This window comes from Syngnathus scovelli, chromosome 9 (assembly GCF_024217435.2).
Source record: "Syngnathus scovelli strain Florida chromosome 9, RoL_Ssco_1.2, whole genome shotgun sequence".
Classification (NCBI taxonomy): domain Eukaryota; kingdom Metazoa; phylum Chordata; class Actinopteri; order Syngnathiformes; family Syngnathidae; genus Syngnathus; species Syngnathus scovelli.
In genome coordinates, this window is record NC_090855.1 from 7,114,268 (window position 1) to 7,136,257 (window position 21,990).

The 21,990-nt window shown below is 38.9% G+C and overlaps 2 protein-coding genes across 4 annotated transcripts in view; one reads left to right on the plus strand and one right to left on the minus strand.

Moving 5' to 3' along the window:
- ascc3 (activating signal cointegrator 1 complex subunit 3) overlaps nucleotides 1–2,388 on the minus strand; it is a 28,630-nt gene extending 26,242 nt beyond the window's left edge. Inside the window, exons 1-5 of one of the 2 annotated variants that reach the window (XM_049731862.1) lie at nucleotides 2,281–2,388; nucleotides 1,908–2,039; nucleotides 1,601–1,751; nucleotides 692–1,263; nucleotides 235–349 (exon numbers count right to left, since the gene is read on the minus strand). In XM_049731862.1, coding sequence (XP_049587819.1) covers nucleotides 235–349; nucleotides 692–1,263; nucleotides 1,601–1,751; nucleotides 1,908–1,997 — 928 coding nt within the window. In that variant the 5' untranslated portion in view covers nucleotides 1,998–2,039; nucleotides 2,281–2,388. The remainder of the gene's footprint in view (nucleotides 1–234; nucleotides 350–691; nucleotides 1,264–1,600; nucleotides 1,752–1,907; nucleotides 2,040–2,280) is intronic. The other variant, XM_049731861.1, reaches the window with a different exon arrangement.
- A 3,356-nt stretch (nucleotides 2,389–5,744) lies between these two features.
- grik2 (glutamate receptor, ionotropic, kainate 2) overlaps nucleotides 5,745–21,990 on the plus strand; it is a 92,809-nt gene continuing 76,563 nt past the window's right edge. For both annotated transcript variants that reach the window (XM_049729899.1, XM_049729900.1), the window contains exons 1-2: nucleotides 5,745–5,863; nucleotides 7,189–7,582. In XM_049729899.1, the coding sequence (XP_049585856.1) occupies nucleotides 7,483–7,582 (100 nt within the window). In that variant the 5' untranslated portion in view covers nucleotides 5,745–5,863; nucleotides 7,189–7,482. The remainder of the gene's footprint in view (nucleotides 5,864–7,188; nucleotides 7,583–21,990) is intronic.

A 21,990-nucleotide genomic window follows, 5' to 3' on the forward strand; every position in this document is an offset into this window, starting at 1 on the left:
TCTAGAGCTTCAACCTGCTGTTTCCATCTTGCTGCTACCCGGATTCTAACACACACATTTGCTCCATTACTTTTTCTGTATTCCCCCTTCCTCAATTTGTTGGATACTATGCTATTAATAATAACCGCATCCATCCATCCATCCATCCATCCATCCATCCATCCATCCATCCATCCATCCATCCATCCATCCATCCATCCACATTACAAAACATGGAAAAAATATGTGATTAACCTGACTGTGGCTGGGAAAGTGGTGGGATGTTCAGCAGGGTGTCAACAATAACAATTCTCTGCTGCAGAAGTGTGGAGATCATTTCAAGACCTTCTGGGCCAAGCAACTCAAATAACTAGACAGAAGAGGAAAGAAAAGGACAAATGAGTTGCTGTAGGCTAAAATTTCAGACAGACATCCATGCTAACTACAGCAAGAATACACACATGCACCTATCTAGATGAGTGTTTCACAAAAGCAACAGAGTGGGTCACCAAAATCGGAATTGGTATCGACTGACAGCACTCATTGATGATCAGAATCAGCAGCATAGAACCATGATCAGATACAGATCATTATTAATAAATAAATGCATTCTGCTTTGTGGTGCTAAGAAACAAACAATCCTAACTCTAAGTGACCCAAATATAAAGATATTTCCTTCTATTTTAAATGGAATTTTTGACAAAACACTTACCTCATTCTGCAGCTCATCATTGCTTTTGTGGGAGGCAAGCATCTCAAATAGAGACGTGCACAGATCCTCTGGGCTAGATGATATAATATTTCCTTGACTCAAATATTTATCCACTTCTGACCGGAGGATAGTTTCATTTGCCAAAGATCTTTCTGTAGGGTGTATCTCTCCCTCGTTGACAACATTCATCCTACTTTGTTGATTGTTTAGGAAGTTGGTAAAGTCCAAGCTCATGCTCAGATCTTTAACGCCAAAGCAGGGCAGTTCGTCCAGCGGTTCCAGCATAAAGCACTCCTGGGAGAAGGCGACATTGTGTCCAAAAGAAGACCCTTGTTGAGGTTTGCGTTTGGAGCAATACGACTGGATAAATTCCTCAATTCTAGAATCTCTAAGTAAATCCACCAGCCGTGCCACACAAGAAAAAGAAACTTCTGCAGCAGAAGAGGGAAAAGGGCCAAACATCTGCTTAATGCCCCGAGTCTCCTCTGTGCCCACATGGTCTTTGTTGTGGAATGTCTCAAGCAGAAAGACAGCAGCATGCTCAATTGCCTCTTGACCATTTTCACTCCCCACTGTAAATCAGACAAAAAATAAGGAATGACAGCACACCAAATATTGCTCCAATTTCTATTCTGACTCACATTTCCTGGTATTTCTGCTTCCTGAAAAAAGGTTTTAGGGATGTGGTAACATGATTCCAACTTTTATTCATTCTTACTAATTTGTTACAATTACCAGAGCCTCAATTTACAAGTTCATCACTTGGTAGATTTTTTTTTTTTACTTTGTTATGAGAGGTGTTTGTACAAATGCACTTCAGACACTCCACCATTTGAGTGAAGTCCAAATCCTCATCATTTTTCGACAAGTACTTTTGTTTGCGTGTGTGCAGACAGCAGACTGTGTTACCTATCTGTTTGGCTGCAGCAAGAAGGTTCTTTAATTCCTGATGGACAGCTTGTTGCTTCATTTTATCCTGATGATCAGTGCAGAAGTGGAAAATCTTCTGCCACGTGAGCTCTTCTTTTGCAAATAGCTCCCGTCTCTTCAAACGTTTAGTCTAAATAAAACACCAATCAATAAATTAATATAATAAGTTCAATATGATCATGTAATTTCTAGATGCATGTTACAGCAATGACAATCATTATTATGGTATACCCTACAGTCTATTCGCTTAATGAGCTATATAGGCTTTAAGAGATTTACAACTTACCTTGAGATCGCAGAGTTTCTCATTGAAATCCTCCTTCCTGGTGACATTAGAAAAGGAGCGTAGAGCTCCCGTCAGCCGCGGAGGAGACATCCTTTGCACACGTTTTCCAAATGCCGCTGCACAATATCTCTGCTTGACAAAATTAAGATGCAAAAAGCAAAACGTAAATCATTTGAATAATGACGATCCACCGAAACAACGAATGTGTATTTGTCAAGTGTGTCACTAGTCCCAAAAACTTTGACACAAGCTAATGTTAGCATGAGTCCGATGTGTCATTTCTTCGTTTGTACTAGTTAAAGCCATGTTAGATGCGTTTAGCGTTCATAACCATGTCATGACAAAAGAGTAGGACAGCAGATCGAAAACTCACATTTTCATGTACGTTGCAGAACACCTGATCACAACTCTAGTCTGCCAGGAACAAGCACTGATCCGGCAGGCAGGCATATGTCAACAAAAGTTCTAACGCGCGATGCATTGTGGGTGAGCTAGTTTTTCATGAAATCGACTTGTAATAGGAGTGAACGAATAAGACTACATTACCCAAACACCTAAATACAACATCACACGAGGTTCAATTTTATGCCAGTGGAAAAACAGCTATTTATTATTTTTGGTCTTAAACAAGTTAATCAAAAGAGAAAAACAATCCAGTATTTCTGCATTTAAGGATAATATAGCATGAACTCTAATAATTTCATTATTTTGAAATATTTTGGCTCAGTTTGCAGTAAAAATAAATTATCCTAACAGTTTATGGTTAATTACTTATCTAAGATTTTCTTGTGCAGAAAATAATCTATTATGTGCAATTAGATAACTATGAGCTATTTTCTTATGCAGCAAATAATCCCCGTTAAATCCAAATATTTAACTTTTTAGTTAATTCCATTTCTATAGGTAGCTGCATGGCTCAACTCTGACTTTGGACACGGCAAAATCCAGGTCAGGGCAAATGGTACCATTGTGTTTGTGGGCAAGACCTACTCTATGTAGCGAATCCCAGCCACTGCCAGTCCCAACCCCAAATAGAAATGGGTGGCTGCATCAGAAAGGGCACATGGAGCAAAAACTTGACCTAATATACCATTCAAATGCCGATGCAGAAAGTACTAGAGAAAAATGTGAAGGTGAAAGCAATAGTGGAGCCAGTTGTGATGGGTCAATGAAGGCAGAAACATCAAGCTGGGTGGATGGCGCCAGTTGATCATACTAGGAACAATATCTGACAACAATATCCAGAAGTTCACAATCCAGAGGTCTATCCAGGTCATATAAACCCAATAAACTCATTGTTGTTGATTTGGAACGAGCTTGAGCAAAGTTGTTGTTGAGTGACGGGATGGCGCCCTAGTACTCTCTACTGGCCAACCACCATTACACCATAGTACACACCCCACTCCACAAGTTCTACGCATGAGTGGTGTCCAGTGGAGCAGGGGCATTGCTGCAAGAAAATTCTGCAACCAAAAAGTACCGCGAGTCTAATAATGAGTGCATACGCATGAGCGTACACACGCACACAGACACGCACACACACAGACATACACACACGTAGACACCACTGAAGGGTATAGCTTGTTGAAAACAATACATCAGTTTGAGTCTTATCTATGTGAATTTCTCATGTTTGTCTTGTCATCCTTAATATTGTTGTAACCAACACAAACCTCATTTCAAATGAATACTCCGGGGATGACATTACCATGGGCAAAGTAACATGCCTTGAACCAAAAACGAAAACTTTGGATTTAGCCCAGTGTCTTTGATTCAAAATGACAACAAGATGCATATGAAATGATAGATGGAAAAATCAATCCGCAAATAATAGGTCTTTATTTATGTTTTTGCTTAGCGTATGTTTGTTTTTCCCACATTTTAGGCTTGCTTTAATCTACTACTCCTGTTCATGCCAACGTATCTTCCTGATTTTCTCAACTTCAATATATACATTCCACCCAGTGTCAATCCTACGTAGAATTATTGTATCTTCAGTCACCACAACTACTGTATCACGTAAAGAACAAAATGAAACCAGAAACCGTCTAAAGCTTTGCCCATGGTCTACAGGCGATGCCTCTGGAGGCACCTCAGAAAGCTATGACAACACTTTTTTTACATTTCATTTTCTAGCCTTCAGGATTATTTCTCACAATGAGCAGGACATTCATGACCAAAACAAAAAAAAATATTGTGGTATTAGATCTTTTTGTTATTTCTCTTACCCTCATCCCTTCAAGCCTTTCTTTGATTATCCTCTTCTCATTTTTTTGCCGTTAAATCTTTTCAGTTGAGATGCTCTTGGTAGTTAATAAAAAAAAAATGCTGTCAAGATACAGTAGCTTGTCTCATTAAGATGCAGGTAGCAGCTATGTTTGAACTTCCTCTCCAGTATCTTACGCTAATTGACAATCAGAGTGGAATGGGCCAAGGCATCTCGGTCTCTTTGAAGCCGTTGGTGACAACCTTACTTTATGTACACACTTCTGCATATGTATATGTGCTGAACCAATTAATTAAATACATTTGCTATATTCACTAGCTTCATGATGTTAATGTGGATCTCACAGCCACAACTGTATGCATAGCTGCACCTATTTTGCATGTTGTGTTTCAGTGGCTTTAACATTCTGTGGCTGGGATAGCAAAGCTTGTTGGATTACAGAGATGTCATTGACTATTTGTCGACCTCACAATTCAACTTTTCATGCAGCTCACAGGAGGGTATCAGAGTGACTGGGGGTAATCAAAGCTCCCTTTCATTTCAGCTCCAGAATGTGCCTTTAGATCAGTTCTTGATCACGGTAGGGATGTTCTCCTTCACCTTTAAATTGTATAGCTTGATGTTATTGCTGTCTGATATTCTTCCTTTATTGTCCTTTTTTTTTTTTTTTTAAATCTCACAATTGATTGGCTGAATATGCTAAAACTCAAGTCCTTGTGTTGACTGGTGAAAGTCAATGAACAAAAGGCACTTACTTGACAGAAATTCAGAGGGATTTTCTCCAAACATAATATACCGATGCTCTTGAACCACTGCAATATCCTGAGACAGTAGCTGGTTCTCCTCAAGAACAAAAACCCTTGAGTCCGCTGGTTTGAGAGAGGTGAAAAGGAACCCATGTTAAATGAGATAGGTCCTCTATAAAACAGAGTCCAGTTGGTTGGCTCCTATCGCTTGTCATCAAGCTTAGAAATATATCTTTACACCCCTACCCCAAATATTGTGTCCACCATTAGTGACATGACCACCAACAAGCTGTTATTGAACAGACAGGTGAACGACCACTCAGTAGGAAAAATGGTCATTCAGTAGTCATCTACAAGATTTAGAAAGGGAAAAGTGAGGAAATGTTCATCTCTAATTAAAAACATCCTTAACAATCCCGTGGAAGGGACAACATTTATGCTGATTCTATGGGCACATTGGCTGACAGGGTTCCTGATAATAATATTTTCAATTTGCATTTGAAGCAGTGTTGCCCAAAGTGATCTTTTTTCCCGCAGGGTCCCCAACCCTCACCTCACTCCAATGGCTCTTAATTACCTTGTTCGGAGAACTATTTATAATTTAGATTGCTGCATGAGTTTCCAGCATTTATAATACAAATTCTAACTATACAAAGGCATACACTGAAGTTGCTCCACTAAAAAAATATATATTCACACAGAGGCCATCTAACCACAATATTAAAACCATATTATAATGGAGCTTAAAGACCTGACACTTGATCAGTCATATCAGCCAGTGGTATCCAGCGGTTAAGTGAACTGGTGTGCTTTAAGCAGTAAGTCCCAGTGTCCAAGAAGGGGCGCACTTTCCCCACCGCCAAGTCGAGCGCAGCTTTCCAGAGGCGACGGGTGCTGAAACCCTTCCGCTCTCCCATCAAGAAACAAAACAACTTCTTAGTGCTGATCCGGTGACTGTTCTACGCTGCTTTCTGTCCAATCAGGTGAGTCAAATACAGCAAACTTATCTTACAATGTTGAATATACTTTGTTTCTTTACAATATGCTTACCCCTTTTGGGAAAATAAATTGAGGTATGGGAACATTCTAAAAACATTCTGTCTATACATGCCCGACAACACCGCTGCTCACACCCATTCGATACACGCACAGCGCACAAAACTATTTTAGTTGCTATAGCCTATAAGAAAAAGTCGTGCGGAGAAAGATTATGACCTGCAGTGTATTTGTGTTGTTTTATATTCTGGCATCTTTACTATTGTAAGGTAGAAAGACTGCAATTAAATGCCTCTTGTGGTCTGCTTTATGAATGATCCGATAATGACTCAAGTGGGACGAGTCCTGAGTTTAAATCCAATTATTTGATGATGGAGCGCAGTAGCTTTAAATCAACTTTATCCACACCGTGGCTTCACTAAATCGTAAAAACTCCAAGATTGATCTATAGAAGAAAGAAAATCTACACGGCCATATGTAACCCGCATTTTACACTTTGTTAGACGTATATCGTAATGAATAAAATACATGTGTATTTATGTACATTAATAAAAGGTTTTACATAAGGCATCACATTTATATTGAGTCACTTAAGTATACAGTATTTGCATTAATATTTAGGCTACACTTTTTCATCATATGCGCAAATTATTTTCAAACGTGACACTTGGTTAAGACGGCAAATTAAACACTGTATACATAAATATGAACCGACGAATCTGTGATATTGATAAGTTTCGAGCTTCCCAAAAAAGCTAATCAACAATGACACGACCGCGTCGTGGTTTTAAATGAGTTTTAAGGTAAGCGTTTACCTCTTACATTTTATGCAACTTTTTCTCGATTGAACTGATTTTTGCACGACAAAACTCATGACGCATGTTAGCGCGTGTGTGTCCTGCAGAACAAGTATACTCATTTTAGCTATAAAACACATGGCACGATGTTAAAAGGCGTTCAATAAGGAAAAAATAAACGACGTGTGGCTATCGGGCGTGCTGTTTGTTGCAAACCCGCAAACGGGTTTCCAGTGTAGAGCTTGAGCGACCCCCATAAAACAACCCATCTTGTCTAATTGACTGGAGCGGCGACTCGGCGAACCATGAGAACAATCTGAGGGAAAACAGGTGAGAGTGAAAAGAGTGGTCAGCAGTCGCAAGCTTTTTTTTTTTTCCTTCTTCACAAGCCTTCAGTCACTATTAGCCGGCTTCACTTTAAATCCTGTGCGGCAGTGCAGCGGCAGCTCACACCGCCGCTTGACTCGCTCCAACTCTCCTCATCTTCTCCTAAATCTGCCCGTGTCTCTCCCCAGATGGATTTCTTCAAACTGCGCCCTGCCTAACATGGATGCCCCATCAGGTCCCACACCATCTCCTCCATCATCATCATCACCCTCATCATCACCACCACCATCATCTCCTTCCTCAGCCAAGGACTATTACATTTTTTTCTCGGTGCAGTGAGCCGGACACGCAGTATTTTTTTCCTTTTTGCCTTATGGATGTAAGGAAGCAGTCGCCCAACCTGGTGGAGTGAAAGAGAAAAACATACATCTGGGAAATATACCGATTCAGGGAATAACACAACTGTGCAGCGCACAAGCAACATGAAGATTACTTCCCAGTTGATGTCGAGGTGCAAGCTGCTTCTGCTGCTATTACAATGTGTGGGATATTCTCATGGGATGACACATGTCTTGAGATTTGGTGAGCTCTTTCATATTAACTCTCATGTTACCTCAAAAGTTTGACTGCCATATCATCTAAGTTTGCTGTGATCACTTTTCCACATACTGTACGGTCTTTACTTTCCATCACACATGAAAGTTACACACTGTCTTTCACAATTTGGCCGGAAGCTTTTTGCTTGTCTTAGCCTGATCAAATAAATACAAGTCATGCTCGTGGACATATATAGGACTAGGTTAGATGCAGATAAAATAGAATCCCTTAAATTCCATTTGTCTTCAAAAATGCATCTAATTCATTATATTGTTGCTCTAATATTTTCTAAATCCATGTGAGTATGAGTAAATAGAGTACACATTAGGTTTAGGTGAACAGCAATGCTAGGAAGTCTATAACCTGTTGCTATTTAGAAGTTTCCCCATATGCTGATTAAAGTTTAGGTGTGATAAAATCCTTTCCTATACCAAGCATATCTCCATCTCAGTGTTACAGACATGTCCTCTCTACTTTTTGTCTTAGTTTTTTTTTTTTTAAATAAAATACTGTAATTTGTGAAGCTATAAATTGTCAACTTTGTATGAATTGGGGATTAAACAGGTAATTTGTTTTGATGTTGGCCATTGAAATGCGACAGTGTGTGAGGTGTAGGGACAAGGTTTGACAAGAGTGCGTTCCCATTTTTGTGTTGTGTTGTTTTTGAAGATGCTTCTAGCATCTGCCAACAGGTTGTAGTACTGTATGACTGCCAGGGGTACTTTAAGGGGTTAGGGTTAGGGTTAGGGGGATGGTTTTTAGATCGAGATCAATTTTCGTCAATCAGTCAACTTTATTGTTCCTTTGGGGCAATTTGTTTGCAACAGCAGTTACATAAATTACATTTGCATTTATGTATAAAACAAATGGCATTAGCAACCATGGAGTTCTTGAATCTTATGGTTCTACACTGTGGCACAGTGAACCGGGGCTCCCGTTTTAATGTCTTATTCTGACGAGCCACTACTGATCAGTTAACAGATCTGATTATGTTTTTTAAGGCTTTGCTAACAAAATGCAACGTGACATATTGATATTTTACTTATTGCAACATTTACTAGATTTACGCCAGCAGGTCAAAGGGTTTATGGAGAAATGGTAATAATTCCCAAAATGACATCATCAAACACCAGGTGACGTGTGATATTTTTTCTCCATTTGACAAAGCTTCTTTGAGAGCTGCAGAAAATGGGACTATCAAGCTGAGTTGAAACCCTGCTGGTAGGTGGTCTGATGTGCTTTTCTGACGTGCAGCTTTTCTTTGAGAAGAAAGCTGTTTAATGCAATCATCTTGGCAGTAAATTAATTTCGACCACAATTAGCATGTCAGTTTTTGTTGGTTTGGATTAGTATTGATGAAATGAATTGTCAGAAAAAAGAAAATTGCAGCTGAGGTGAAGCTGTATTCGGCACCTGCTCTGCAAGACAAAGCGAGCTTTTATGACACTTTCCATGCATATTATAGTACAATTAATTTAATTGTACTCACAAAATTTGATTTCATATGCAGTCGCAAGGGAAGCACGGTAGATAAGTGGTTACCACACATGACTCACAGTCCTGAAAATTGGGGAGTTGAATCTGAGATCGGACCTTCCTGTGTGGAGTTTGCAATATCTCCTTGTGGTTTTGTGGGTTTTCTTTTTGTAGTCTGGCTTCCAATGTGAATGTGAGTGTGATGTGTTGTTGATCTACATGGACCCTAAACTCTTGGTCTACCTATGGTCCAGCTCACCAACAACCCCAATGAGGACAATCGATACAGAAAATGGATGAATAAAAGGAGGATTAATGCAAATAGGGATGGAACAGACTGCTTTTAAAAAGTTTGAATTAGGGATGCACATTACAATTATGTTGTGATTCTTAAAGAAGCACTAAATGAACACTGCTCACCCCCCCAGACTCACAAACTTCATTGGAGTAATTGAACGATTGGAGCAAGGGTGTTTCTAGGGTCAGAGGTCGAGGGGTGCTGAGATACTGGGCATCCAAGAACCAAAACATTGCAACCCTTTTAATATCTCTGTGAGGACAACTCATTTTGATACAGGAGCACCTCAATGCACAGTATGTAAGATACATGATCAGAAATGTCAAGTCAAGTTTATTTATATAAGCCAGACATTATATACTGAACTTAATTTTCACGACTCCATTCAGAACGATTTAGAGGAGTTGTATACGTGAATTACATCAAATTCCACTTTTAATGGATGGCCCTGCTGTTCTATCAGCGCTGATATGAAGGTCATTGTCTAATGGTGTAGATGAGCTCAATGTGGCAGTCTGCCATCACAATTGTCTCTGAGAGGCCCATCTGTTATACATTGCAATAATAATTATTATCCAGTTGCTCATCATCCCGCTATGGTCCTGGCTGTGAATTTATTCTTTGAAAAACTGGACATACTTGTGAAAGTGAAGAATTAAACTATTATTTACTACATTACTATTATTGTTATCCTTACCAGGAGATGTTTACCTGCTATGCTGCTGAAAGAAAGTCATGACCAACATTCCACTCTAAACGACCTACTGTGAAATAACTACAAGACAAAAATACACAGAACTTTGTGTTTAAAGCTACTGCAAGATTTTAAAGGGCGTTGATGAAAACATCTGCCAGTCATGCTGAGTTTAAACTTGGACTTTAACGTCACTGTATAATTTTGCTCTTTTATTTGGATTTCTGTGAAAAGATGCTGAGGATAAAAGCAGTACCAATGTTGGACAGTGGCATTGAGTTAAAGAAGATTGTCCAGAAATAACATAAATTCCATCAAAGCTGATTCACAAAGTAGTTGACCGCCCACTTGTCAGATACTGATGCATAAGGCGGGGCTGGATGAGCAGTAAGGAAGAAAAGGCTATTTTCATTCGCTGCCTTTTTAAATCAGTCCTTTTGCCCCAGAACCATCTCTGAGTGCATTTGTCAGAGTCCTCACTGTTGACCTTCTGATCAGAGCCAAAACAAAATGCTGCACAAATTGTTGTCCTTTCTATAATATGGAATACACAGTGCCGCTACAGCCCTATTCTCCTGTTTGTTCTGTTCTTGAGTGAATTATCTGTTGCTACATTATTGGTCAAAAACAGCCACTCAGAATAAAAGAAAGACCATAATTTGATGTCTTGTTTCTAAAATATTCTATATCCTGTTTCTTGTGATTTGGTCTTTTATTTCTCATTTTCACTTTTGACCACAATTGACCTTCTTTCATTTTTATTTGGCAGGTATTGGTAGAGATGTTTGGTAGGGGCATATCAAGTGTGTGTGTGTGGTCACACTCATTGTTGTGATGAGTCACAAAATTCAAATTTTGGCCTTTAAACTGCTAAGTGAAATCACTTCTTTTGAGCCTGGCAAACAGCTCGCCCATCACCTGTGCTTATGGCCATAATCCACCATTCCAATTTCCACCACACTTTAACACTCCTGGTCAAATGAGATTAAAACATAGTCAAAGAATTAGAATCAGGATAACACTGTTGGTGCCAGACTTCTCAATGCTCTTTTTCTGTGGAACATTTGAGCATGCTGTAAACTACTCCGACTTTGAGGTGAAAAGGACATTTCCATTTTAAAAGTCAGCAAATTCCAAAAAACGGAATACAATGTGCATGTGTGATTATTGGTACAATGAACTGCCAACAAGCCCAGTGGCTGAAAACAAGATTTTCAGTTGGGGTATGAATGGAAATGAGATGTAAGCATGCAGCATTCAGAGTACTTACTGGTGTGTGTGCGGTTGTTGATTTTGAATGGTATTTTGGACTGAGCCAGCTGAGACTGTTTCCCCTGTGGGTGGGTGTTGAAGAGTGGCATTTCCAGTCAGCTGAAGCTGCAGCGCATCACAGTCTCTTGTGAAGTAACAGATGAAATGTGAAATGCAATTTTTAGTTTGGATGGAGGGATAAAGTGAAGCAATGTATACATTAGAAATACAGCACACTGTCAGATGAGATGCTATTTTTTTGTTGCCCTCAAAATAATTAAGCCAAAACCTTTACGTACAAACATAGTAAGCGGACTTTACTTAGAGAGCAGATGTTCAATTTCCACAACAGAACATAATATGGAAATGTATGTCTGCTTCTTGAAAACAGTCGGGGTGCCATTTCACAGCTTACAGTATTTACTGGATGTCTTTCCCTAGACTATGCTCATGTATGAATTGTATAGAACTACATAAAAAGAGAGCTTAGTGGATTCCCCATAAATACAAATACGCCCTAAAAAGAGAAGTTATCACTACCCGAGCCATTAAAGTTATGTATAGCGGAAAAGCTAGGCTGTCAAGCGTGGATGTATTTTCTCATAAGCACAACGATGGTGAATGTGATGCATTTTGGAGAGGACAATCCTCTTGAGCAGCAGCAGCTCTGAGCTATCACATTCACAAGAGACTTATTGTCTCCGATCTTAATCTTGCAAATCCCCAATCACATTCAAACTACAACAGCACCAGGCCAGAATATGCTACTCCATTCAGCATGCACTTGATAGAGAAGACAGAAATAAAATCCTCATGCTTGTCTGATTTTCTGCGTATTTGCTTACCCGCTTTACATTGTTCCTTCTAAACAGTATTCAGAAATTTATTTCAAGCAAATGTTATATCGTGGGTATCATTTCATTTAGACGCATGTTGATTGAACTCCATTTGACCTCATATCATTTGGTAGAACTGACGTGAGTAATATTGGATATATTTTCAAAGCTAAAATCAATTTCCTGCAGTTTTGATTAGTTTTTTTTTGTGAAGAAAATGGGACTTGATATGTTCACTGCTGGTGGAAGAATTTTAAACAGAAATACCCCCTTAATTTCATGACTACTTTAAGCTAAATAATGTAATAAAAATACCAAACAAACCAACAGGAATCAAAACAATGATGCTCATTTTTGGGATTGGTGGAGATACAAACAACTAACTCAGTAAGATTTCATGATAGACCTTTTTCCCCTAGGGCCATTGTAAATTAAACCGTGTGCCACTCTGCATTCCAAATTTTCCAAGTTTAATTTGATATATTGCAACCAGTTGTACTGTCTGGAATGAAGGTTTAACGACACTGCGATAAGTACATCCAATAAAGACATATTTTAATGTCATACTGCTGTGATGGCAGGGCGATAAACCAGCTGTACACTCAAATATACCGCCTAGTGATTCATCCAACTAAATGATGGCCCACTCAAAAGAGATTCAAAATATAGAACAGAATAGAACTTTGTTATTCACAGGAACAATGAAAATCACAAAGCGATCTCACAAATTGCTGTGTTGAGGTAAACAAAAATATATATTAGCAAGCAATTATCAAACAGACAGTTGTCTGCCACTTCAGTAGAGAGATAGTGAAGGAGAGGTACGCTGATCTGCAAATCTCAGCTGGAATGAAATCTGTGTTGCCATCCTTAAATTAATCTACAACCGGTTCAGTCCTGCTGTTTTGCAAATGTGCGACAGCTTTGTCATTTAAGAGAGAGCACAAAGAAACTGCTAAAACTACTCCCAAATTCGCTGGAACTTGAACGAGTGCTGGGTTGCTGCATTTTCTTGCTCCACTAGCCTGACTCATATACAACACTCCAAGGTGCAGTAGCATCAGGTTTGACCTGCTCTTCATTGGCGTGGCTGCAGTGTGCATTTTCAGAATACATCCCACGTCGTTTGCTTTGTTGTCGTTTGAAATATTTCTAAATACTTTTAGACAAGAAATAGTGCAAACCCATGAAATCCATTTTAGCAATAGTTTTATCAGACTTCAAGATGGAAGTGTACTGATCATTTGCTTCTTCCTGTCACGATTGCGCTATACCCAGGCATTTAACATTCTGCTGGCAAACACTTCCCAGTTTTGCAATCCAAGATTTTAGTGAGGGTTGGTTTTAAGCATGAATGATAAAAGTCACTGTACTTCATGGAGGGTTGATTACTCCATCGTCTGATGCATCAGTGACTCTCCTACACCCTTGGCAGCAGAATACACATTCTATGATAGCACTTCTCCTTCACTTGTTCTTGACTTTTATGGTGATTTTCTAGCAAGGGCTGAAGCTGGTCTTACTTAAACAGAAGTAAAACACAGTGCTTATACATCATAAAATTGACGGCCAGCATTGCTCGGCTTCCTCACATATACTAGAAAGTAAGAATCTGATAATTGTTTTTCCGATTTGATTACATTTTCCAGAAAATTATTTTTTAGAATGTTTAATTTGTCCTCAGGCTTCTTAAAAAAGGCTGGCGATAAAAACCTTTGCCATTTCAACGGTTCTCAATGCATCACTGTTTGCCTCATGCTATTGTGATTCTTGTTGATTATAGAGCAGTGTGTGTTGAGAAACATATTTTCCAAAACACCAGATCTGGAGATTCGTCACACAGTGGCTCATTAAGTCCAAAAATCTGTCAGTCACCATAAGCATCCATTTGTAGTGGGTATTAAGTATTTTTCAAATGGATGCTCTGCATCTCCCACATTCCTTTCAAGCTCAACATTAATATTCAAAAACGTTTTGTTTACATCCACCCTCATCTTGTCTGCCTTCTGTCGGGTAGTCTAAATTCAGCATATGTGATTTGAGCTTTAAGGTTGAGGTGACACTACTATTCTAGTGTAGTTGTAACCTGAACAAAGGGAGGACAAAAGTGCGTGATACCTGGATCAGTGCAACAGTAATATGAGCCAAATCTTCATAACACACTGTTCTCATCCCTGAGACTTATTCTTGTTACTGATACACACAGACTAGTATATTATATATTACAATACTAAATATAGAACGTGTATAATATACCATAGAAATTTGTAGAAACGGAATTACCCTTCCCTTCTCCAAATACCTCTGCTCATGTTTCCACTGTCAGGAAAATGTGTTCAAACACCAGAGCAGTATTGTGTGTATAAGCTTCTGATTGAAAATGGCAGTGAAGCCTCGACTAGTCAATAACTCATTTGGAAGGTGTTATGAATCCAAATGATCTTGCTGAGGGGAAGGTTCCCTCTCACCCATATCACAGAAGAAAGAATAATAATTCTCGAAAAGGAATCAATGGCAAAATACTTTGGCACAGAGGAAAAAAAAAAAGCATCACCGTGCTCAGTGAGTAGAGTTTTCCTTTGCAAGTCATAAATCCAATTCCAAGAAATGCCATATTAAACTTTTAAGCCATTAAGATTGGTTTATGGATGGAAGATGATGGCTTCCTTCCCCCGGAGGCATAGATTAAATGTCAATAATGCCAGGGAGGTTCTTTCATTATCTTGTATTTAGACTGAAGTGTCAGTCACACTATACTGCATCTTAACAGTGTTTGTGTGTATGTTTCTTGTCTTGTCTCCTCTGAATTGAACAAGAAAGTCAGTGACTGGAATGGCATCTGATTGTCAGAGAAATATGTATAAATACATGGCTTGTAGATGGAAATTTGAAGAGTTTGCGGGGGATTTGCGCCACCTTGTGGCTACTTGTGATACACCGTAAAAAACTGACTTCTTAGGAATTTGAATAATGCCCAACATTTTAAGATAAAAAAATATCTGCAGGCTCAGCAAGCACTTAAATCAGACAGATGCAAGCACAGAAATCAGGAATGGTGACAGCATAATTTAAACATGAGTGACTTGCGTATCTTAAGTAAATAAAATATAATCGTTCCAGATTCCAAGTGAGACCGCTGAATTATCAGAGCAAAAGATTTGCCCCCCCCCCCCCCATTAATTGTAAACATGCATATGACTTATACAGTAACATGTGCTTCCAACATGACATGAAAACCAAATTTGGTTCAAACATGTTAGTAAAAAAAAAATCCTACATTGAGACTTCAAATTGAATGTTATTATTATTATTTGGCAGGATTAAATGTTTGCACATCATTTTGAATTGCTGTCACGTAGGAACACACTGCTGTCTGGAGAAAATAGAGGCACTTTTTGAAGTTGCTACCGCTTTATAACCAACAGGACATCTGGCTGTGGGTGATCTTTTTTAGTTTGTGACTAGAGGCATGTTTGTGCGTGCACTTTCTATCTGTTGTCTTTATTCTCTGGAACTTTGTGTGTGTGATTTTTCTGATATTTGATCCTCAAACTACGCATTGTAATTCAGAGGGGAAATCTGGACAGCTTCAACACCCTAGCAGTGAACTGTATCTCTTGCTGCCGGTAGGCTTTTTGTAATGTGTGTGTTTGCTGCTGTGTTTTCATGCAGGGTGAAATTGGTACAGCAAGGGGAGTCGTTTTGATTTCCCAGGACGTCTCAGTCAGGTCTCATTGCTTTTAGACAGCAAAGCAGTGAAAGAAGGGGAAAATGGTGAGAGGGGAGAACAAGAAAAAGAAAGTGTGTGCATTCTAGCATGTGCGAGAGACAGGGAGGGAAGATGGCACGTGGGTCAGTTGGGAAACATTTGCTGAAAAAATATGAAGACACGTTAGTGAGGAGGGAACAAATAAATAAAGGATGCTTTCACTGAATAAAACATGACATTAAACGGTAGAAAAAATGGAGACATCACACTTGTCGCTTGTCAAACACACACCAACCACACGGCACCTACTCAACACTACCACTCACTAACTAGCTTGTTGACATAATCATGGCAGGAATAGGAAGTCAGAGAGGAAGGAGACACTTGTAACTGAACACAAGGTTAAACAAAAGCCCAGATCACTGCCAAGGTAAAGAATCTCTCATGGTGAACCACCATTATTGATGTTGGGAGTGTTACAAATGGGACAAACACGTCATCATCTCAGAAAACATACCGTTTGTACCAAACCCATATTAACCCAGGTTTGCAATGTTTAATAGTCAAAGTTGAGGAATGGAATAGGAGCACTTTTCTGAATAGAGGCAAAGGTTTGGACTACCTCCGCTGTATGTAGTATGTCTGCTAATAGTGGTTTTCAAGGTTGTATTTTCTTTTTTTTTTTTTTGAATGAAACGCTGGCTTAATAACAGCATGAGACAAATCTTTGTATGGCAACCTGAACCCGAAACAACCTATTGAATCTATGGAACTATGTCAAAGAGCAACATCATTGAGACAATCACTGCAACACTAAGATTATTATTGTTATTTTTCTTTTCAATTTGAGAATCACCGTTACTGTTAATTTACTTAAGTTTGAGATCTTTTGTTTGCATGATCAATAACTCATAGTGATTTCAATTCAGGGATTTGTTGTTCAACAGAAAAATAAATGCTAAAGGTCTCGTTTAACTCGTAAATGGACCATTTCCCTGTGAGGGTTACTATTACCCTAATTGAAAAAGCTGGACAAGGATTGAAACTGGCAGTGTAATTAATGGTCGGTTTTTTTCCAAGCCGCCATTGTACCCTTTGGTCTGCACAATACATAGACACAGTTGATTCTACAGTAAGACTTTGAAATCATTCCATAGTTTGTAAGTGTTCTTTCTATTACACACTCACACACACAGACACAGACACAGACACACACACACACACACACACAACCACCCACACGCTATATTTTTTTTTATGCACTGTCTTGCAAACATTTGCAAAATTCCCAACACACTGCGCACGGAGTTAGACAACTCACTGCGCTCGATTTGCATGGGCACAAAATTAGAGCTAAATGTCTTTTGCAAATTGGCGCTGTATAAATAAAATTGACTTGATTGAGTGCACAGACCTCTGCCCTTGCGTCTATGTCGACTAATAAATCAGAAAGTGTAGTTCGGCACAGGTCAAAACATATGGGAGCATAATTAATTTGGGACATGACTGAAAATTCCACTGTGAATGATTAATTCCAAGTTTGCAAGTACAATTTTATCTCCTATTTGACATCAAAGTCACTACATCACGTCTAGGAAAAGTTATCAAGGCCAATAACTGCTTTAACATGTAACTCGTGTTGCTATGGCTACAGTCTCAAAGCAGCCTTCAGGACACCGTTTGGTGCGCATTGGGCTCTCATTCCTGGGCAACACAAGTGTTGGCACGTGTTTTATATTGGAAAGTGTGAGACAACGACATGCTGTACTGCAAAAGGAACAATCTACTAAACAGCAGGCGGGATTAATGTCTGCATAGCTCATAGGGACACAAACACTGTGGTCAGAGAGCCAGGTGATTCTTCAGTGAGAAGGAAGCGAAAAGGACTATTATCAGCCACAAGTTCCTCCAAAGGGCAGGAGTGAAGATGTCCCAATCTATGGTTCCAATACTTTCAGTTAATTAAAAATGTGCTTTTTTTCACCAGATTATCACTCACTGGGAACATTTAACATCATTTGTATGATAGGTTCCAGTCTGTGTGAGTAAAAATAAATTTTCTAAGTGAAAACGAGTGGCTTGCAATACATCTTTTGTCGGAGTAGATTGCAAACAAGTATTGAGTCTTTGTATGACAGGCGTTGGTTGATTGAGGTTGATGGTGACGGGCGACCAATGATTTGTTGTGCTCTGCACTGCTGTTAAGGTTGATGGAGGTAGTCATAAAGGAGCTCCTGGAGCATTTGATTTTGCTCCAGAGTAGTACGAAGCCCAGCAAAACTGCCAAAGCTTGAGCGTGGAGGGTGGAAGGCAGTTTTTACTTTCATACAAAGTAAAAATAAATTAAAACTATTAATATAGCTATATCATTAGTACAACACTCAGTTCTGATGAATGATAAAATGTCATGCCTCAGATGTCCCTCATACAACTCGCATTAAATTACTATATAAATCTCAACTGTCAGACAAGTTTAAAATTAAGTTAAAACAACTTTGTGTTGCTGCCAGATTTTCAATTGAGGCTCCTTTTGATGTTTTAAATGAAGTATTTTAACGTAGATGAATGGTAGATTTATTGGGCAATCTGAACATGATTTTGTCCAACTCAAGTGCTCACATGCAAATACCTGAGCAGCAAAACTGTTCTAGTATTTAACTTGTATGTAACTATTTTTAGAGTGTTCAGACTGACAATATAAAATGTTTTGTGTATTCAACACTTTTATATGTCTCATGAACGGAATACATCATGGTTGTCTCTTCTCTGCTGTCACTGGAGCCGTTTTTTGATGGTATCACAAAAACAACATAAAACACATTAAAAGAAAGAGCATTCTATCTATGAACGTGTGAACAAAGGACATTCCAGTGTCAATACAGAAATAGTACAGAAAATTTAAATAGCAATTTCAAAATGGAGTAAATTACACCTGATTCTTCAAGAGCCGAAGGGTCAAATTTAGAATCTGCTCATGTCTCAGAGTAAATGCCAGGCTTTTATTTCATATTTGACATCTTGAGAATGAACTCAAATTCTGTGCTATGCGCCAAGATGTCCTGTTGCTAATGGTTTTATTTTGAGCCCGTAGAGAATTTATCCTCACTGGGGCCAAACAGCTGCCATTTCTATGCCGGTGTATTCTCTCTATAATCTCTCTGTCACTCACCTCGTCTGTAATAACCATTCCATGTTCAGTTAAAATGCCTTTCCTCTTTCTGTCTAATTATTGCCAGGCCCTTTCCCTCTTACTTAGATACCAGGAACCCTTAAGCACTCCAGAGCAAAAAATAACATTTCACATCTTCTTACAGAGATAATGTCTGCACACTTACAGTAGAAAAAAGGAATGGAGGAGTGGGTGTACGAGTGGGGGTGGGTGGTACCATTTTGTCATCTCCTTCTTTGCCTTTTAACTGCTGTGGGAATAGGGAGATAACGAAAAAAAAAATGGTGTGTCTTATCCACATAGGGCGAAAGAGACGAGATACTGAGAAGGAAAAGATCAAGATGAAGGGGAAGAAAATAGGCAAAGCTGAAACACAGGCAAATAATTTACTGCCTTTTTCTTTTTACAATTTAAAACTGGAAAAATAGAATGATTTTACAAAATAATTTGGTCCATCATGGCCTGTGAATCCTTCATGTGCCTTTGGGAAAACTCCAGACAGGCTGCCCCATGCATTTGTACAAAGAGTGGATTCCAAATCCAGGTCCCAAAAGTATAAACCCTGACACAGTTTAACCACTGTGCTTTTCATCAGCACGCAGGTTAACAAGGTAGCTTCTGGAGCCAAATCATGTCCAATAAACTGAATTCATCATAGGTGGACACTTGTTAAGCTGAAGAAACATCTCGATAAAGTACAATCTGAGGGACCAGATCTGAATTTTGAGTTTTGCGACCAAGGTTGCAGACATCCAATTCTTTCAAGTTGTCATGATGAAGTGCTGTTTGTAAAAGCTGTTTTAAAAATAGAAAACAGAAACACAAAGACATCATTACAGTTAGGATTAGTGAGTATGTGAACGTAATGACAAAATGGGAGACCATATCATCTCCCTCTCGGTACAAAGCCCTCCATATTGGCATAGTGATGAGAGGGGTCTGTGTTTCCATATGTCTCAGCCGGAGGCTTTGGATACAGCAGGAAGTCTTATTAGCATAGTACTTGCTGCAGGACATCTCCGTATGCATGCTCATAGGTAATGAAGAATCATCTGAGAGCTGCGATCAGGCTGCCATCTGCTACCTGCTAACTTTTCTCACCCCAGCAGTAAGGAGGAAGCTGGAAAATACCCCACAGCCAAACAGAGCTCTTCGTCACGAGTTAAAAGTGCCTCTTTAACAAACAGTCCTCTAAAATTGGCAGACCTATTTATTTCTAAACTTCTTTTGCTCCCCCGCCTTACTTGACTCTTTCCTTTTAATTAGTAGGGTGGGTCTACGATAGAATAACTTTAAAAAACAATTTACGGATCAGAAGAAAAAAAAAAGAGACAAAATTGCGTTTGAAATAAAGTAGGAGGATGATGTATTCACTAATACCGACACTATATTATGTGGCAAGTCGCCCAAAATTCAGATGTTCCAGGAATAGTTTTGTCGATTTACACATTAGGCAATGTTATAGGACTTACATTTTATAAATACTTATTTATTTTTTCAGTGAAAGATTAACTAGATAACCTTTTATGGGGCGCGTCATTGTCTGCTCTGGTTGTCCTTGGGAGGACTGAAAGCACTAAAAGTTGCACTGATCCTCTGAAATTGATTTCCATTTTCTTCTCGGTAACACACCCCAAAAAAATTAAACTGGGTTTGCTTCTCAAGCTGTTCACTGAAAATGTATTCATTGCTTTCGCAATAATGCACACGCCACGAGAAGAATTGAATTGTTTAGCTTGGAGATAAGCATTTCTTATTGGAAATGTAATAATCATTTTCCTCAAAATTGCCTGCATTGTATTGAACACCACTTGCAGTTAATAACAGAAGAAGAAGAAGGGGCCTCTAACAATAATTCTTCTAAGGCAAGAGGTCAGTTTATATCTGAATGGAGCATCCAAGCTATTATGGAGTAAAGGTATTTTATGAGATGAAAGAATGTGAAAATATTTTTTAGGACAGTAATGACCACAAAATGGTCTCTTCTTTGACCCGGCAGTATTGGCGTATCCAATTAAACTTGCTGTCGACATAAGAAATGAGCGCAAAGTGTAAGCACTCTTATGCTCTGTTGGTCTGCCTTTCAAACATGACTGCTATAGATTTAATATTAAATAGATTTGAACTATGATTTCCCACAGCATCTTTTGGCCACGCTTCTGTGTATTTTGATATTTTACAGTTGCTCCAGTATTAAATGTTATGCTTTTGCCCCATGGGTTGGAATGAATATTTATAATATATCAGCTATTAGAAACATTTACATACACCTTATATAGGCATCCAATTCATCATTCAATTAAGTCGTATGTTCCAACCACCACCTACACAGAGGCCAGCCGACCACCGAGTCATGAATTCACTAGTTAATAAGTGGTTGTTTTGCGGCACTTACTCAGGTCAGTGTGGTTGTGTTTAGCTTTCCAGAATAAATGTATATGTACAGAGTGGAGAGGGTTTGTACTTTGCCAAACATGAACACATTTGCTGTTTGTGTTTTACACAAGCTACTGTATAAGCTGCAATGCAACACTTGGATGTTTTAACTGTGTTTTGATCATTTTATAACACAACCACTATTCTCATACTTAAATTGAGGTTGGCTAAAAAGAAACTGTGCTGAGAAATGAGGACATACAGTAGTCCTCATTGGCTGTATTAATCAGCTTCTAATTAAAAGACAGAATTATGGCTGACTGGTGGCTGGCCCACAGGAGCCATTGTCAGTATAATACCATGAATTAGGGGAGGCATATTCTAACTGATGAGGAGAAAACACGCACTCATGTTAAAGTTCATCACCGTAATGAGACAGATGTGTTAGCAATGGGGACCATGAAAGCCATAACAACTGTTTCTCTGTCACAATCATTCCCCTTAGAGAATGTAACAATGAAAGCCACAAAAGGAGGTATTTTTCTGATTATTTGTATAATTAAACTTAACTTGTTTGTTGCTGC